Below are 19,947 nucleotides of genomic sequence, written 5' to 3'. Positions count from 1 at the left end.
GCTTCTTGGAGCTCTTCAATGGTGGTTCACGGTTAGGGCAAATGTTGAGGTGTATAACCAAAATGATTTTGTAAATATTATATGTAAAATAATATGATGTGGCATTAGTATGCCTAGTTGGCATTTAAAAATAAATGAAAAATAAAAAAATATGACACTGGGCATGCCACATATGCTAAGGGCGTGTGCCATTTTACCACAGAGTTATTCTAAACAGAATTTTGTAATGGCAAGGTTACTTTTACAAAAAAAAAAATTTACAGGGGGATAAACTAAATATGACCTATATGGCAGGGGGCAAAAATGGTAATAACCCAAACTAAAGTTGTATTGGAAACTAAAAGTGACACTTATTTTGGGACAAATAATTTTTACAAATCTGACATTTATTTTGGAACAGAGGGAGTACAATTAAAGTTACTTTTATCCTTTTTGCTTCGGTATAAAATGTAACACTTGTTATATCATGTGTAGTTCTCATTCACTTCTTTTATCTATTCTCTTTTCGGATTTATTCTCTTTCACAGATGTCTCCTCACTCGAAGGTGGCAGATAGGGGTAGTTGGAACTTGGAATGGTGAAAATTAGGTTTGGTCTCTTGATATTTCTTGTGGCCAGGATGACCGGGAAGGCGCGCCACAATTTCCTAATTTAGTGATTCTTCTCATTCCGGTTCAGCCGCGTCGCTTGCTTGAAGACTCCTTTGTATGGTGGAGAAATACCTCCGGTTTTACGGTGAGTAATGTTTATGATATATACCATTTTGTTGTATGAGTTACCGAGACCGCCGTTGGAGGATTCTTTTTCTTTATCTTTCTCTCACTTATGGAAGACGAATGTTCCTAGTTGAATTTATCTTTTTTCGTTGGAGGTTGATTTGGAATAGACTTCCTACGAAATCGGAGTTAGCAAAATATGGAGTATTAATAGCTCCTCAGTTGTTGATGTGCCCTTTGTGTTGTCGTGTTGAGGAGGATTTGTATCACCTTTTCATTCATTTTGATATTGCTAGAGTTTGGTGGAGTAAGTTGTCCCTTTGGCTTGGTTTAGATGATGCTTCTTCGGCTGAAACTATCTTGAAGCGGCTTTCTTTATTGGATATCTCTTGTAAGTTATCTCTCTGAATGGGCGTGGGTTGGTTACTTAGGTTTATTTTTTGTTGGGTTATTTGGAAGTGTAGGAATGAAATCATTTGTAAAGATACTATTTTGTCTAATTTTGATGGGACGGAGTTGATTAAATTCATCTTTTGGGAATGGTTTATGACTTTCTTTAAGGTGAATGTTAGCTTATCGTGGCCGGATTGATGTGTCGATCCGAGACCTTTTTTTAGGTGAGGGATTGTGGATTTTGTTGACCGGTTGCATCCGGGTGGATTTTGAAGGATAGAAAAACACTTAGAAAGGGGGGGTTTGAATAAGTGTAGTCTAAAAATTTGAATGATAAAAATAAATTGCCCAGTTTTTTTTATCCTGGTTCGTTGTTAACTAAACTACTCCAGTCCACCCCCACGGAGTGATTTACCTCACCTGAGGATTTAATCCACTAATCGCAACAGATTACAATGGTTTTCCACTTAGTCCGCGACTAAGTCTTCTAGAGTATCATGATCACAACCTGATCACTCCAGGAACAAATGCTTAGACACAAGCTAAGACTTTCTTAGAGTATCCTGACCACCACGTGATCACTCTAAATTACAACTGCTTAGACACAAGCTAAGACTTCCTAGAGTATCCTGATCAACACTTGATCACTCTAGTTACTTACAAATTAATGTAATCAATTCTAAGAGTATTACAATGCTTCTGAAAAGCTATAATCACAACAGTGATATTTCTCTTAACGTTTAAGCTTAATCTCACTAATATATTACAACAGCAATGTAGTGAGCTTTGATGAAGATGAAGTTTCTGAGATTTGAATTGAACAGCGTTTCAGCAAGTTAATATTCACAGAATTTGGTTCAGAGTTGTTAACCTTGCTTCTCATCAGAACTTCATATTTATAGGCGTTTGAGAAGATGACCGTTGGGCGCATTTAATGCTTTGCGTATTCCGTACAGCATTGCATTTAATGTTTCACGCTTTTGTCAACTACCTCGAGCCTTGTTCACGCTGTGTCTACTGACGTTGCCTTTAATAGCTTCCAACGTTCCTTTTGTCAGTCAGCGTAGCCTGCCACTTGTACTTTCTTCTGATCTGATGTTTGTGAATAAAATATTTGAATATCATCAGAGTCAAACAGCTTGGTGCAAAGCATCTTCTTGTCTTTTGACCTTGAAGTGCTTCTGAGCGTGATACCATGAGAGCTTCAGTGCTTCTGCTTCTGATCTCAAGTTCTTCTGATGCTTCCATAGACCCATATTCTGATTCTGCCTTGACCATCTTCTGATGTCTTGCTAGACCATGTTCTGATGTTGCATGCTGAACCTTCTGAGACAAAGCTTCTGAGCGCTGATTTGTGCATACTCTTTATATATTTCCTGAAATGGAAATTGCAATGTATTAGAGCACCACATTATCTCACACAAAATTCATATCCTTGTTATAATCAAAACTAAGAATATTGATCAGAACAAATCTTGTTCTAACAATCTCCCCCTTTTTGATGATGACAAAAACATATATAAATGATATGAATTTTTGATCAGAAAGAGCAGACGGCTAAAGACAAATTACACAGCTATAGCATAAGCATGTGAATATGTCTCCCCCTGAGATTAACAATCTCCCCCTGAGATGAATAATCTCCCCCTGAAATAAATACTCGAAGAACTTTAATAATAAAAGACTTCCCTGATTATTTCGGTAGAGACGATCACATAAGCTTCTGTCTTCTGATAATTCATAGCTTCTGACTTCTGCTTCCATTGGACAGCTTCAGAACTTGAATTTCTTTAGATCCCTAGAACACTCACAGCTTCTGATTCCTGCTTCCATTTAGGACAGCTTCAGAACTTGAAGTTCTTTGATCTTCAGAACATTCACAACTTCTGATTCCTGCTTCCATTTAGGACAGCTTCAGAACTTGAATTTCTTTGATCTTCAGAACATTCACAGCTTCTGATTCATGCTTCCATTTAGGACAGCTTCAGAACTTGAGTTTTCTGGATCTTTAGAACATTCACAGCTTCTGATTTCTGCTTCCCTCGGATAGCTTCAGAGCTTTGAATTTCTTCTTACATCACTTCATGCTAGATTGTATCAGAACATTGTTGAATGTACCAGAGCATCATCAGAGCATCTCTACATCCTGAAATGTTACAGAACAAAACTAAACGACAAAAGTCAGCATGAATGAGTTAGAACATAAAATGTGTATCAGAACACAAAATATGTATCAGAGCCATATAAGCCATATAGAATATATCAGATCCAATAGACAATGTATCAGAGCAAATAGACAATGATTTGGATCATATTCTATTATCAGAATTTCTTATCATTCTTCCTTCTTGCTTCTGATTCTGAAGCTTCCTAGCACTCAGCTTGCTTCAAGAATCCAAGAGCTTGATTCATCTTGTTGCTTCTTATGTTGGTCTTGAATCTTTGATTCCTGCAACAACACAACTTAAAAACATAGAACTTTGCAAGTTCTGTTAGTAAAGCAACTGATTAAATCAAATCATTTATCACATATTTCTCCCCCTTTTTGTCATATCATCAAAAACATAAAAGATTCAGATAAAAAACAAAAAGAAACACACGGAAGAAAAAGGATGATTTTCATTGAAGTTCAAACAGATAAGTACAGAAGTACACAAAGAGAAGGAAGACAAGATGCACAAAACAGATGCAGCAAAAGCAAAAACAAAACAACAAAGACTCAATCTAAGACGACCCTAGCCTTGACAAGATCTTGGCCAGCATCTCTTGAACCCCATTGTTGTGCTCATTCTGCTTCTTTATGAAAGCTCTAAACTCAACATTGACTGAGCTTTGCTCTTCCTGGTTCTTCTGAAGAACTTCCAGAGTCCTTGCAAGACGGGAAGGTTCATCAGAAGAAGCTTCACCGCTTCTAACCACAGGAATAGCATTGTGATCTGTAGCTTCCATAGATAGATCATTTGCAGGGATTTCCTCAACAGGAACTGATTCAGCAACATGATTTTCTACATCTGCTTCTTGCATAGAAGCATCTCCATATTCTGCAGCAGGAATTTCCGAATCTCCATTCTCAAGTGCCTGAAGAATGGCAGCAAGATTCCTGGGAGCAGAAGGACCTTCAACTTCTGGTGGGTCAACAACTTCTGGAATGACCAAGCTTGGGTCTTTCTCAGAAGGGTTTTCCCTCAGAAAGTCAAAGAGGGTCTTGAAATCTCCAAGAAGAACAGGATAATCAGGAATCCAGATAACAATATCCCTGCATGGATTAGCTTCTAATGCAGCAGCCAGTCTTGCTACTTCCAATTCATCCACAAAGGGCTTCTCCTCAGCAGCAACACAATTTCGGAGAGGATGGTAGTATATACCATTATTACCCTCCAGAAGGTAACCAGGGTAACCAGGGGCAGCAGCCACTAGTCTTTTCTGTACTCCCATTGCTTCTACTTTAAAATCCTTGCGAAATCTTCTCCAGAGATTTCTTGTAGAAACATCATCCAGACCATTTAGAAATGCATCCTTCAGAAGGTCTAGACTACTAATCACCTCATGTCTGAAAAGATCCAGGTAGGTATAGGGTTCAGGTTCAGGTGGATTGAAGGTGAATTTGTAGTCAGGGTAGAGAAGACAGTAGGGTTTGGATTTTCTAGTAGGTAAGGGATGGGATATAGAAGATGGAGGTGCGGTGGATGAGGAAGAAGGGATATCTGAAAGAATGATTGATGAGGATGGAATATCAGAAAGGATAGGTTGAGAAGAGGATGGAGTATTTGTAAAGGGAATTGGTGAGAGAGATTTATCAGAAGGAGTTGGGGGAAGAATACTTAAAGGTGTGGGGTTTAGAATGGGAGAGGAGACGGATGATGGAGAAGGATTTGGTAAGGTGAAGTTTACTTTTGGTTCAGATGGAGGTGATTGGAAAGATGGTTTAGGGACAGAAGGAGGTGGAGTAAAAACCTGCCTGGAGATTTGTACAGAAGAAGAAGATCTGGTTCTGCGAAAGGAATCTCTAATCCTTTTATCTCTTCGTTCTTCAGAGTCCACCTTGTCAGGATCATAGGTGACTCTCAACTTCTTGGCTTTCTTAGCCTCATCTTCTTGGGCTTTTCTTTTTAGCCTAGCCTTTAGTTCCTTCTGATCCTTCTTCAGAAGATCAGCCTTGGACGGAAGTACTCTGCCACGGATCCAAGCAGGATCAATATCTGATTGCTTCCTAACACAATCTTCCAGGTAAAGCTTGACAACCTGATGCAGTTCTTTTTGAAACAAAGAGGCAAAACCTTCAGCAGTAACTCTTCTTGACAGAATGTCAGGAAAGCTTGTGCACACAGAAGGTACATTTTGAATGAGTTCCAGTCTGAACAAATCCACACCATTGAAAATGGGACCTTGAACTACTCCAAGAAAATGGGACGCATTGAGTTTTCTGATGGAGTCCAGCACTTTGCTTTCAATCAGAATGTCTGAAATCATTCTTCCAAAAGGAATAGTCGTTCTTGGAATATGAGGGTACTTCGCCCTTTCGTCTTCTCTTGACTCAAAGATAGAAGTCTTCAGATTCTCAAACAGAATATGAGAGATGTTGATCTCAGTCTTTTTGCCAATGCAGAAAAGAGTGTACTTGTGATCCGGACTGATGTAGGAGGAGGAGAGCATCCTCTTTCTATGGTGAAGAGAACCCAGAATAATCTCAGCCCATACTTTATAAAACGGCCTTAAAGTGCCTGTGTTATTAGAGTCAATTCCAAAAGTCTGAGAGATTTGTTGTTCAACTTTAGACCAATCAACTGATGCATGTTGAAAACCAGACCAACCTTCTTCATCATTCATATTGTACAGCTTCCTGATGAGCTTTTCAGTGATAACCACTTCATGCTCTAGCACGAATGAAATGATGGCAGTTTGGGTAACCGTTGCATGTACCCAGAAATCCTTCACAAGTTCAGGATAAATTGGACCAACCAATCTATCAAGATATTTAGACCATCCTTGCTCAAAGATTCTTGCATCACACTTAAAACCATTTGCTTTTAGGTTGTTGATGTCCACAGCAGATTCACATAGAACTTCCAGTTCTTTCGTGGGTATTAAGCATGTTTTCAATGGAGCATACTCATATTTGCGTAAAAGGATCTGTGTAGAAGTGAGCCTTTCTTTTGAATTTGATGAACAAGAAGATGAGTTCATGATGATTATGCTTTGAGATCAAATCAAAAACTAGGGTTTGAAAAGAAATGCAACGAAGGGGATGCACAAAAGAGAGAGAAAGAGAGAAAAAGAGGGAATGAAGATGAAGCGGGTTATTTAAAAGATTTTAAAAAAAGAAATCATTATGCATTTAATGAGAAATGACATTAGGAGAGAGAACACAGTAAATGAAATGATTTAACACAGTTACCTAGGTCGGCGTCTTTTCAACTGCACGCTTTGTACTAACCGTACATACACGTGTTCACCATCAGATAATAGATGACAGCTGTAAAATATGAATAGACTTTACGCCTTCTGATTCTGATCACTGCTTCTGATTGTCATTCTTTAGAAATGATCTTGTTCTGATAGGATCGTCTTTCTTCCCAAGGATCACATCTTCTGAATGAGCTGATGCAAGTCTAGGTGATCTTCTGATTGTTGGCTCTTCAGAAATCCTGAGATTCTCTAGAGATGCAGCAACTTGATCTTTTGATCCATTGCTTCTGAGACTGCCAGCTTCTGCAGCTTTGCTTCTTGATTCTTCAACTTCTGATATATCAATATCAAAATCTGCAAAATTCTCAAACTGCTTTGGTTTTTCAAGACCTAGCTTATCATCAAACCTGATATTGATTGATTCTTCTACAATCAATGTTTCAGTATTGTATACTCTGTAGCCTTTAGAGTGTTCAGAATATCCAAGAAGGAAACACTTTTGTGCTTTAGAATCAAACTTACCAAGATGATCTTTAGTATTCAGAATAAAACATACACATCCAAAAGGATGGAAATATGAAATGTTGGGCTTTCTGTTCTTCCACAATTCATAAGGAGTCTTATTTAGAATAGGTCTGATAGAGATTCTATTTTGAATATAGCATGCAGTGTTAATTGCTTCTGCCCAGAAATGCTTAGCCATATTGGTTTCATTGATCATGGTTCTGGCCATTTCTTGTAGAGTCCTATTCTTTCGCTCTACAACTCCATTTTGCTGTGGAGTTCTGGGGCAAGAGAAATCATGGGCAATACCATTTTCTTTGAAGAACTCCTCAAAGAATCTGTTCTCAAATTCGCCACCATGATCACTTCTAACCTTTATGATTTTACACTCTTTTTCAGATTGAATCTGAGTGCAGAATTCAAAGAACACTGAATGAGACTCATCCTTGTGTTTCAAGAACTTTACCCACGTCCAACGGCTATAATCATCAACGATGACTAATCCATATTTCTTCCCTCTGACAGATGCTGTTTTGACTGGGCCAAACAGATCAATGTGCAAGAGTTCTAACGGCCTTGAGGTAGAAACAACATTCTTAGACTTGAATGCAGGTCTGGAGAACTTGCCCTTCTGACATGCTTCACAAAGAGCATCTGATTTGTATTTCAGATTTGGGAGTCCTCTGACCAGATTTAGTTTGTTAATCTGAGAAATCTTTCTCAAACTAGCATGTCCTAATCTTCTGTGCCAGACCCATTGCTCCTCAGAAACAGACATAAGACAAGTTACCTTTTGCTTCTCAAGATCAGAAAGATCAATCTTATAAATGTTGTTCTTCCTCTTGCCTGTAAATAGGATTGAGCCATCCTTCTGACTTACAGCCTTGCAAGACTTTTGATTAAAGATTATGTCATAACCATTGTCACTTAATTGACTTATGGACAATAAGTTATGAGCTAATCCATCTACTAGAAGAACATTAGAAATAGAAGGAGATTTACCAGACTTTATAGTTCCTGAGCCAATAATTTTGCCCTTCTGATCTCCTCCGAACTTGACTTCTCCACCTGGTTTAAGCACCAGGTCTTGGAATGTAGACCTTCTTCCCGTCATGTGTCGCGAGCACCCAGAGTCCAGGTACCATGACATTTTGCTTTCTGTCCTCTTTTCCGCCAAGGATATCTGCAACAGAAATTATCTTCTCCTTAGGTACCCACAATTTCTTGGGTCCTTTCTTGTTAGTTCTCCTCAAGTTCTGATTGAACTTGGGTTTAGCAAAATATTTAACAGGAGGAACAGTATGATACTTCTTATTCTTAGTTCCATGATATTTCTTAGGTTGTGTCACATGCTTCTTGGTGCGTGTTATGTGAAAACTTTGTGCATGTGATGTGTGCTTAATATCATGGGAGTGGCCAAATTTAAATTGATTATACAGAGGCTTGTATGATATTTTCATATCATCCACAGATTCAAGCTTGTATGGGATTTCACCCTCATAACCAATGCCAACTCTCTTGTTCCCAGTCACAACATATATCATAGAAGCTAGCTGACTTCTGCCAATACTTCTAGATAAGAACTTCCTGAAACTTAAATCATATTCTTTCAGAATATGATTCAGACTGGGAGTGGATTTTTCTGAATCAGAAGGAGATCCAACATTATTGGATAATTTTAAAACTTTTCCTTTTAATTCAGAATTTTCCAACTCAAGCTTCTTAGTTTCAAATTCAAATTGCTTTTTCAGCTTTTTGTATTTGATACTAATATGAGCTTTTAATTCAAGAAGCTCTGTTAGACTGGAAACTAACTCTTCTCTAGATAGTTCAGAAAATACCTCTTCAGAATCTGATTCTGATGTAGATTCTGATCCATCATCTTCTGTCGCCATCAGCACGAAGTTGGCCTGCTCTCCTTCAGAGTCTGATTCTGATTCTGATTCAGAATCATCCCATGTTGCCATAAGACCTTTCTTCTTATGAAACTTCTTCTTGGGATTCTCCTTCTGAAGTTTTGGACACTCGTTCTTATAATGTCCAGGCTCATTGCACTCATAGCAGACAGCCTTCTTCTTGTCAGATCTTCTGTCACCAGAAGATTCTCCTCGTTCAAATTTCTTTGAACTTCTGAAGCCTCTGAACTTCCTTTGCTTGCTCTTCCAGAGTTGATTTAACCTTCTGGAGATCATGGACAGTTCATCTTCTTCTTCAGATTCTGATTCTTCAGGATCTTCTTCTCTAGCCTGAAAAGCGTTAGTGCATTTTTTAACATTAGATTTTAAAGCAATAGACTTACCTTTCTTCTGAGGTTCATTAGCGTCAAGTTCAATTTCATGACTCCTCAGGGCACTGATCAGCTCTTCTAAAGAAACTTCATTCAGATTCTTCGCAATCTTGAATGCAGTCACCATTGGGCCCCATCTTCTGGGCAAACTTCTGATGATCTTCTTTACATGATCAGCCTTGGTGTAGCCTTTGTCGAGAACTCTCAATCCAGCAGTCAGAGTTTGAAATCTTGAAAACATCTTTTCAATGTCTTCATCATCCTCCATCTTGAAGGCTTCATATTTCTGGATTAGAGCAAGAGCTTTAGTCTCCTTGACTTGAGCATTTCCTTCATGAGTCATTTTCAAGGACTCATATATGTCATGGGCCGTTTCCCTGTTAGATATCTTCTCATACTCAGCATGAGAGATAGCATTCAGCAAAACAGTCCTGCATTTGTGATGATTTTTGAAATCTTTCTTTTGATCATCAGTCATTTTGCTTCTCGTGAGCCTTACACCAGTAGCTTTAACAGGATGTTTGTAACCATCCAACAGAAGATCCCATAGATCAGCATCTAGACCAAGAAAGTAACTTTCCAGTTTATCTTTCCAGTATTCAAAGTTTTCACCATCAAATACTGGTGGTCTAGTATAACCATTGTTACCGTTGTATTGCTCAGCAGAGCTAGATGTAGATGCAGTTGGATTTGATTGAGATTCACCAGCCATCTTTTACTTAAGCGTTTTTCTCTTCCTGAATCTTTTCTAAACACGGTTAAGTGCTTGCACCTTAGAACCGGCGCTCTGATTCCAATTGAAGGATAGAAAAACACTTAGAAAGGGGGGGTTTGAATAAGTGTAGTCTAAAAACATGAATGATAAAAATAAATTGCACAGTTATTTTTATCCTGGTTCGTTGTTAACTAAACTACTCCAGTCCACCCCCACGGAATGATTTACCTCACCTGAGGATTTAATCCACTAATCGCAACAGATTACAATGGTTTTCCACTTAGTCCGCGACTAAGTCTTCTAGAGTATCCTGAGCACAACCTGATCACTCCAGGAACAAATGCTTAGACACAAGCTAAGACTTTCTTAGAGTATCCTGACCACCACGTGATCACTCTAAATTACAACTGCTTAGACACAAGCTAAGACTTCCTAGAGTATCCTGATCAACACTTGATCACTCTAGTTACTTACAAATTAATGTAATCAATTCTAAGAGTATTACAATGCTTCTGAAAAGCTATAATCACAACAGTGATATTTCTCTTAACGTTTAAGCTTAATCTCACTAATATATTACAACAACAATGTAGTGAGCTTTGATGAAGATGAAGTTTCTGAGCTTTGAATTGAACAGCGTTTCAGCAAGTTAATATTCACAGAATTTGGTTCAGAGTTGTTAACCTTTCTTCTCATCAGAACTTCATATTTATAGGCGTTTGAGAAGATGACCGTTGGGCGCATTTAATGCTTTGCGTATTCCGTACAGCATTGCATTTAATGTTTCACGCTTTTGTCAACTACCTCGAGCCTTGTTCACGCTGTGTCTACTGACGTTGCCTTTAATAGCTTCCAACGTTCCTTTTGTCAGTCAGCGTAGCCTGCCACTTGTACTTTCTTCTGATCTGATGTTTGTGAATAAAATATTTGAATATCATCAGAGTCAAACAGCTTGGTGCAAAGCATCTTCTTGTCTTCTGACCTTGAAGTGCTTCTGAGCGTGATACCATGAGAGCTTCAGTGCTTCTGCTTCTGATCTCAAATTCTTCTGATGCTTCCATAGACCCATGTTCTGATTCTGCCTTGACCATCTTCTGATGTCTTGCCAGACCATGTTCTGATGTTGCATGCTGAACCTTCTGAGACAAAGCTTCTGAGCGCTGATTTGTGCATACTCTTTATATATTTCCTAAAATGGAAATTGCAATGTATTAGAGTACCACATTATCTCACACAAAATTCATATCCTTGTTATCATCAAAGAACAAATCTTGTTCTAACAGATTTTAGTTTTGCCCTCTTTTATCTTTTTTTTGTACCTTTTAGGTTAAGCACCCCTAGTACATTTTATACACCCCTTTGTTTATAAAAAAAAATAAAAAATTAATTTGTGGCCAATCTTAAATCCTTAATTATGAAGATTTCTCCTGCAACTTGCAACACCTATTTCTTTTTTGTTAAGAGATTGTTTCCAAGCATTACATGTCACACATGTTGCATGCTTTAACACCTCGTGCTTACTTCCTACCACATGTTAGTTTGTTATACCATTAAGAATTGAAAAATGAAGGTTATACATACAACATGAAGGGTGGGCTAATCAAATCAGAAGTTATGTTCTAATTTAAAAAATGACCTCAATATTAAAAAATTAATAATAATTAAAAATAACGCATAAAAATAATAAAATTATATTTTAATCAAGGGAAGTTTCGAAAGGTTCAAAATATTGTTTAAACTAAAGTATGGAACTATTTAAAAAGACTCTTCCTACGAACTCACTTTGATAAAATTTCATCAACCAAGTCTTCATATTTTATTGTTTCCAAAACATCATTTTCAAATGTTATTGTTGCCAATCTATCAAGTCTTTCTTGTGGCATGGTAGACCGCAAGTAAGTCTTTAACAATTTTAATTTTGAAAAATTTATTTCTGCAAAAGCAACTGTTATTGGAATAGTCATTAAAATTCTATATGCAATAATTGTATTAGGAAAACAATATCCAATCCTTTCAAAATAATAATATATCAATAGGTGTTATGATTTCTTCAGACAACATTTCTCTTAGTAACTTTAAATCTGCAAAAAACTCAATCCCATAAATATCAGATTGTTCATTATGTTTCTATACACGTTCAAATTTACTACAATAAAACTTCAAAGTTGCATCATCCAATGATTGAAACTTGTGAGTAGTAAACAAGAAACCAAAAAAACTTTCATACTCTTGGTATTGCTCAAATCTCTTATTAAGAGAAACAACGCCTTGGTCAACAAGGTAAAGAAAATAATTAACCCGGAAAGACCCCTCTTCAGATAGCTTGAGTGTTGGGCCATTCAAATTCTCATTAAATTGTCTTTTTCTCTTAATTACATGCCTTTGAGGAAATCCTAGTACTCGGGAACAGGGGGGATAGAAGCGTACCAACCATCCTTTTTCATCCAAAAAGTTTTTTATAAAATTTGTGAGGCGAAATAAGGTTCGCTTATTTAATATGTTTTAAGCATGGAATCCAAACATTGGGCCCCAAAGTTATGTGCGGCCAACAATCCAAATACCCGAGAATGGAGAGGATATATAGAAGTGTCCCAACCATCCTTTTCAGGTTTATTGAGAAAAGTGTTTTTTTTTTAAAATAAGACTTGATGTTGGATCAAGTGTTTGTTGATCATGTAAGTATTTGAATAATCAAGAAAAAGTATTGGATATGACAACTTAGTGAAGTCTCGTGGGAGAATCAGAGAGGTAACTCCTCGTAGGAATGAAAGTAAGACAATTCTCCATCAAGTGTATGATATCTTGATGGAGTAGTGCGGGGGAAGGGAGGCATAAAGTATGTGCGTAATACGTAGTATCAAGTTAAGTGAAGTTTATAAGTATCAATTCTTTCAACATATCGAGTATTAACCTAAACTGGTGATGCAAGAAGTGTTTCTTTCTTTACTTGGAAAAAATTTAGGAACCAATTTCAATTTAAAGGGGGTGAATGTAATATCTCGTATTAATTACTCCAAGTGTTTTCAATTAGGACCAATAGAGTAATCAGGGGGCTCAAAAGAGATTAATCCTTATTAAAAGAGACAAATCTTTATTAGTTGGTACAAGAACGAATATTTTGATAAAATTAATAATTGATCAATTGGTCTTGTAGTAAGAAATATCCTTAATAGATATCATTGAGATATTTCTTTTCCCAACTTTTGTTCTTAACCACACACACATACATACACACACACACATACACACATACACACACAGATATATATAGTGGTAATAGAAGAAGAATAGGATGGATGGAGAAATCACAAAGAAAAGAAAGAAAGAACGAAGAGAAGAGAAGGGAAAAAGGAGAAAGAAATGAGGAAGAAGAAGAAAATCCATGGAAGACATCATCATCATCATCATTAACACCATGATTTCATCTCATATTATTCGCCAAACTTTATCATCTCCTTCAATCAAGGTTGGTTCCTAGGTAGTTTTTAGCCTTTGAGAAATTTAGGGTTTGTGTATTCTTGCTCCAACTATAGATTTGATCATGATGCTTATGTTTGGCTATTATTTCATAATGATTTGTGATACTATGTTGGTGTTGTTATGTTGAGACCATGATGTTGTGTCTAGTTGATTCTTGAAGTATTCTTGTCGATTTCATATGAACTAATGTTGGATTATGAATTAGTATGGCTTATTATGGTTAAAGTGGGAATAAGAGGTAGTTAGAAGTGTGATTTATTTAGTTACAGGAAAGAACCGATCGATTGCCTAGCAGTATAACCCATATGTGCTTAAGTATTAGTTACATTGTGTTTGACACGCGAGTTATAAAAGATGAATCCCTAAAATAGGAATCAGGAATAAATCCCTTTAGAGTCATGTGGACCTAAAGGATTGAGGAACTCAATTAGATTATTACATCACTCCATTATTATTTTGGTTTTTCAGGTGTTTATTTGTAGGTTAAAGATAACAGAAGTTGTCTGATGATGTTTCGAAGGTTTGTGATTATTGTGATCTTCCAATGTGGATTATGTACAATGAAGATGTTCTGCACAATAATTAGTTTTTATTTAGGAACCTTTGTATAACATGTGCCATAGTGTATTTTATTCTTTAGAAAACGTATATATAACGATGCCATTAGGCACTTATGTTGTATCTGTAGGATCAAGCGCTTACCACTGCGCTAAAAGCAATTGCTGTTAGTGAGGGCGCAACTTTATTTCCTTATAGTATGAGCCCTCAGGGGCTGCACCTAAAGCGAGGTTTGTAAGCTCTCTCTAGGCGCCATGGGTTGGGATGTTAAGCCCATTCGAATCCCTAAGGGTGACGCTGGATTTATTTATCCAACAATCTCCCCCCCAGTGTCAGCCGGGGGGATTCGAACCCATGACCATGCTCTGATACCACTTGTAGGATCAAGCACTTACCACTGCGCTAAAAGCAATTGCTGTTAGTGAGGGCGCAACTTTATTTCCTTATAGTATGAGCCCTCAGGGGCTGCACCTAAAGCGAGGTTTGTAAGCTCTCTCTAGGCGCCATGGGTTGGGATGTTAAGCCCATTCGAATCCCTAAGGGTGACGCTGGATTTATTTATCCAACAGTATCAATACCGAATAATATCACATAAAATATATTTCCTAGATGTATATTATATGAGGTGTTACAATCATCATATTGTTTCATCTCTAACTTGTTCAATATGCTTCTTCAGCAAATGTGGGAAAAACACCATCATTATTATTCTTGACTAAACATACAAAGCAACAAAAACGCGGGAAAAATGAAGGAGGAAGGCAAAAAATACTTGCAAGAAAAAGGGAAAAAAATCATAAGATTTATATATTTAACTTCTTCATCACGTTTCGGATACGTAAAATATCTCTACCATGCATGTAACAGTAAAATGTTGTTGAAATATGTTTGTTTATGTTATTGTGTTATTGAGATATTTGTGTTTTTGGCATTGAGATATATAACGTTGTTGAGATATGTTTTTTTATGTGTTTGTTGTTGTTATTGATGGTTTTTCTATTGTTGGTTTTGTGTTGTTGAGATATTGTATGTTTTGGTATTGAGATATATATTATTGTTGTTGATGTTGTTGTTGTTTATGTTGTTCTTTTTGTTGCATTTTTATGTTGTTGTTGTTGAATGCTTAGTTCCTTTTTTTTTTGTTTATGTTGTTTGTTGCTGACTGTTGAGTTCCTATGGTGTTGTTGCTGATGATGATGTTTAATGCCTAAATCATAGAGGTTTATTATTGTTGTTGGTGAGAATATTAATGAACCGAAGAATGACGTTACGCTCGCTTCTGCTTGTTGTTGGTGGTGAGAATGTTAATGAAGTAATCTTATTTTTTTCCTGTTGAGATATGTTGTAATTATTTAGTTGAAATGTGAAGGTTTTTTAGTTATGTTGTTGCATGAATGATTGATGATAATGTATGTTATTTTTGTTAAGATTACTTTACTGTTATGATGTTGTTTTTATTTTGTTATTGTTTTGAACATAGATGAACTATTCATCTAGTGAAGAAGCTCATGCAAATGAGTGTTCTACTTTAGATGGAAAAAAGAAAAGAAAACAAAGAGATGCTACAATGATGGATATATTAACATAAGTCTGTAACTTGGGTGATGCACTACTACTGAATACACATTAGGCGACACTATATTACCATGACCATATATCCACTGTAGTCATATTTAATTTTCTTCACGCATGTTTTTTTATTAAGAAATTTTTCATCACGGATCCTATAAAGAACCGTTGTCATATAAGTCGGGTAACAAGCTTCGAATCCCAGCATAAATTTTTTTCCATTTTTATTGAAAAAATAAGCGTGTGTGACTTAACATTTTTTATTTAAAAATTTAAAGTATAACAACTACGATTATTTTATTCAGTTGGGGTTATAAGTCTCATATATCACTATGGTTGAAGCTCGTAACTGTTGTGACATTTTTCCCCATAAAATTTAAACATATCAGGTACTTTATTTGGCTTATAAAATATGGGTGCCCTTGAGAATGAGACGATAGCGGTAGAGAAATATTCACCATCCTCTTCGAATATCATTTTTAGAAGCACAATCTTCACCATCCTATTCGAATATCAATTATGGAAGTGAAATCTTCACCATCCTCTTTGAATATCATTTATGGCGTGTCACTACTCTCTCTCTCTCTCTCTCTCTCTCTCTCTCTCTCTCTCTCTCTCTGAGGTTTATGAATGTTTAGGATTACCGCATGTGTTTATGTTCTTATGCATGTGGTTGAAACCATATATCAAAATAATTGAAATAAATCATATGGACAGACGTTAAGTTTTTTTACATGATTTAATAATACATTTTTTATATGCATGATTCGATAATATTTTTAATAATTACTTATACATACTTATTGATGTAACTGTAGTTGACTTTTGAGTTTACTAATTATGATAAGCTGAAGAAAAAGTGAATCTCTTATGTTGTTGAACGTTGGAGAGGCATTAAGTCACAACTCACATGTGATTACATTATGAAACTTAAGCTTGATCATGAGCATCCAACTGTGAAATATAATTATATTGAGAAGGAATTTTGGGAGAAGTTTGTCAAGCCTCGTGGTTCTACTGATTTCTTGGTTAGTCGTAATCTTATTTTCTGAATAACAAATTTATTCTTAGACTATATAGATAATCATGCAAATTAATATTTTTACTATGTTTATAGCAACTTAAAATGAATTACGAAAGCTAAATAAGGAAAAAATAATTACCCCTATAGATTATTCTGTGGGGGTTACAAAAAACTTGAGGAATTATTATTTTTATAAGCAAGAAATGATATATATAGAGAGTACCAGGGATACTTTAATCCCGCTTACAAAAGACGAGAATGAAGCTCAGAAAAAACATTACCCACCAACTCAAACTATCCTTACAACAAAAAGGATTTTTACAAAAATCATAATAGTTACACTTGGAATAGGGAATCTTAGCGATACAAGTCCACTTTCAAACCTTAAGTTTAATGTTCCATCCTAAGTCCGAGACGTAAGGTTTAATCTCATTAAAAATAATGTCATTCCTGTGACTCCAAATACTTCACAGAACTTCCAACCATATCCTACTTCAGTAAGTTGTGATATCAACACATCTCCCCCATCACGACATGCCAACCATATCCTACTTCAGTAAGTTGTGATATCAACACATCTCCCCCGTCACGACATGAGAAGTGTAAGAAGGTCCGACAAACACCAACTAGAGATTTCACTTCATGTGCCCAATGTGTAATCGTTGAGAAGATTGTAAGTATGTTATTTTTTCAATTAGAATATTAAATGTAGGATTTGTTGTGTGTAATTTAAATCACTTTGGTAATGATATCTTATTTATGTTATATAGGATTTGTTGGTTGATATGGCCAATAAAAGTTTCTTTGTTTCACAAATACGACATGATATATTAGTAGAAGCAATCAGAACAAAGGAGCGATTGACGTGTACTTGGAGCTGGAGAAGACATCGACCTGAGATTATTCTTTGGTACAATGAAAAAGACTAAAAAACCTTGAAAGAAAGTTAGCACATGAACGGGAAGCCTAAAATAAAGAGTTGTAAGATAAATAAGCATATGATCGCGAATCCCAAAAAAAGAGTTGTAGGAGATGCACGATAATAAGTTGAAAGATGCATTAGCAGCAAGAAAGAGTTGGATGAGCTTTATGCGGTACGTAAAAATAGTGTTTTGTGTGTTAAATATGTTTTGTGTTGTTGTAGGATAATTAATGTTTATGAACTATATGTTGATGTTCTTTTTATGATGCAAAAATTGGCATCTATGAGTGTAACCGTCCAATCAATATATTATCAATGAACATGATGAAGGGGATAACTTCTCTACCCACCTCAAAAAGTTGGGTAGTGTACATTCCACCAATCACATTGCATCATTTAGTTTTATCTTATTTAATTAATTATTAAATAGTATATATTTTGGTTGTTTCCAAGATATTTTACATTGAAGGTAACTTTACCCAACTTTTTGAATTGGGTAGATAAAAATTCACCCATGAGGAATTGTTGGAAAGAGTTGTTTCATGTGGCGCGAGCATAAAAAGAAGCTGTTTGGCTGCCTATTATGACGATTCAATAGAAAAATTATATGTATGATTAAAATAAACATTTGAAATAGTAAAAAAGAATTTGTGATTTTTTCATCCTTATCTCTTTGCCTTTTATTTGATTTAACATTGTTTTAAAAGTAATATTGATTAAGGTATTTTCTCTTTTGAAAAATAAATGATTTATAAGTAATTTGTAAAATAATTTTAATTTCAACAAAATTCAAACATATTGCTTGCACTTTCAGCACTAACTTGGACCATTTTCTTTTTTAAGTTATCATATTGTACTTCTAACTTAAAATATTTATCTTATCGCCTCTTTGACGCATTATTTCAATAATGACTTCTTTTAATCACCCATCAATATTATTTCTATTGCGGGCTTCTATTTCCTTGACTACCATGAAAGGTTAAATAGAAAAAAAGAACTAAAAGTTTAATAAAGAAAATGACAATTTAAAGAGAAAAATATCAAATATTGAGGTACCATTCAGACATTTATCAATCATTTCATTTATAAAATGGTTTCTTGCAACTCTTATGTCATAAATTAATATCTTTAAAACCAACAAAACTTGAATCTTTTTTCCTAAAAGTAATAAACTAATTTTCTTTTTGTTATTTGGAGGGAAAATATGGCTCAAATTCTCACATTCTTTTATGTTTGGATCATTTTTTTATCTGTACTTATTATTGTGACCGATGGAGGTAAGTTAAATTTTTACACAACCTAATATATATATATATATATATATATATATATATATATATATATATATATATATATATATATATATATATATATATATATATATATATATATATATATATATATATATATATATATATATATATATATATATATATATATATAATATAATTTTCTCGTATTTTTACTTCATAAAAAATATTTAAATATATGTGATATTTTTATTAAAAAATAATATAAACTATATTTAAGAAATTGTATTTAAATTATTTTATATAATCTTAGACTTAATATTGCATCGAATTTTAATACGATTTCTTTTACTTTTATAGCAAAGCGTGGCTTCGAACCTATTGGATGTGAGTTATTTTTCCCACCATCTTATTTTTTTTCATATCTAATTTTATCACAATATTTCATTTTATTTTGGTAACGTTTTATTTTTCTTGTTTGATATCTCAGCTTTCATTCCTTGTCGATCATACAAAGATTGTCCAGAAGATATGTGCTTGCCTCCACGAATACGACATTGCATATTGGGTTATTGTGAATGTCGTTAAGCATAACAATCATGTTGAGAAATATTTGAATATTTCTTATACTGTGTCATTTTATTTTATTTTTTCATATCATAATAATACAAATAATGTTGTTAAATTAACTTTAAAAATCGGAAATAAAAATGATAAAATATGCAAAAAGTACTATTTCGTTGGAATGTGTTTTTTCAGCCATTAGAATTTATAGATTTTTTTTTTTTCATAAGCAAGAGATTATATAAATGGAGAACTAGGGGTTCTCAACCCGATTACAATGATCAACGGGAAAAACCCGACAAAAAGAAAATTACAAGCCAATTACATTGAAAAATCTCTTTAATTACAATGTTGGTTTTTTTGGTTGATTTTTTGTTTTTCTTAATTATGAATCAATTCTTAAACCATTCTTGCTTTTAAATCTTAAAATTGCATCTTATAGTTGTCAAGATATTATCCAGTAAAATCCAATGGTTATCATTGAAATTTCTTTATTGTTGTTTATGGTACAGTTCTTAAGAAAATTGAATCCAATTGAATTACATCATAGTAAAAAATT

General features: G+C 35.0%; 1 protein-coding gene across 1 annotated transcript; it reads left to right on the top strand.

Annotated features, from left to right (window-relative positions):
• The first annotated feature begins 18,686 nt into the window (after positions 1-18,686).
• Positions 18,687-19,737, top strand: LOC131642467 (uncharacterized). The gene is made up of 3 exons (XM_058912708.1): positions 18,687-18,851; positions 19,185-19,211; positions 19,315-19,737. Exons 1-3 carry the CDS (start codon positions 18,846-18,848, stop codon positions 19,588-19,590), a joined length of 309 nt encoding a protein of 102 aa, XP_058768691.1. The 5' UTR covers positions 18,687-18,845; the 3' UTR covers positions 19,591-19,737.
• The last annotated feature ends 210 nt before the right edge of the window (positions 19,738-19,947 follow it).

The sequence above is a fragment of the Vicia villosa genome, unplaced genomic scaffold, assembly GCF_029867415.1.
Source record: "Vicia villosa cultivar HV-30 ecotype Madison, WI unplaced genomic scaffold, Vvil1.0 ctg.005075F_1_1, whole genome shotgun sequence".
Taxonomy (NCBI): domain Eukaryota; kingdom Viridiplantae; phylum Streptophyta; class Magnoliopsida; order Fabales; family Fabaceae; genus Vicia; species Vicia villosa.
The sequence above is the reverse complement of the archived record's forward strand: the minus strand, read 5'-3'. Positions and strand labels throughout refer to the sequence as shown.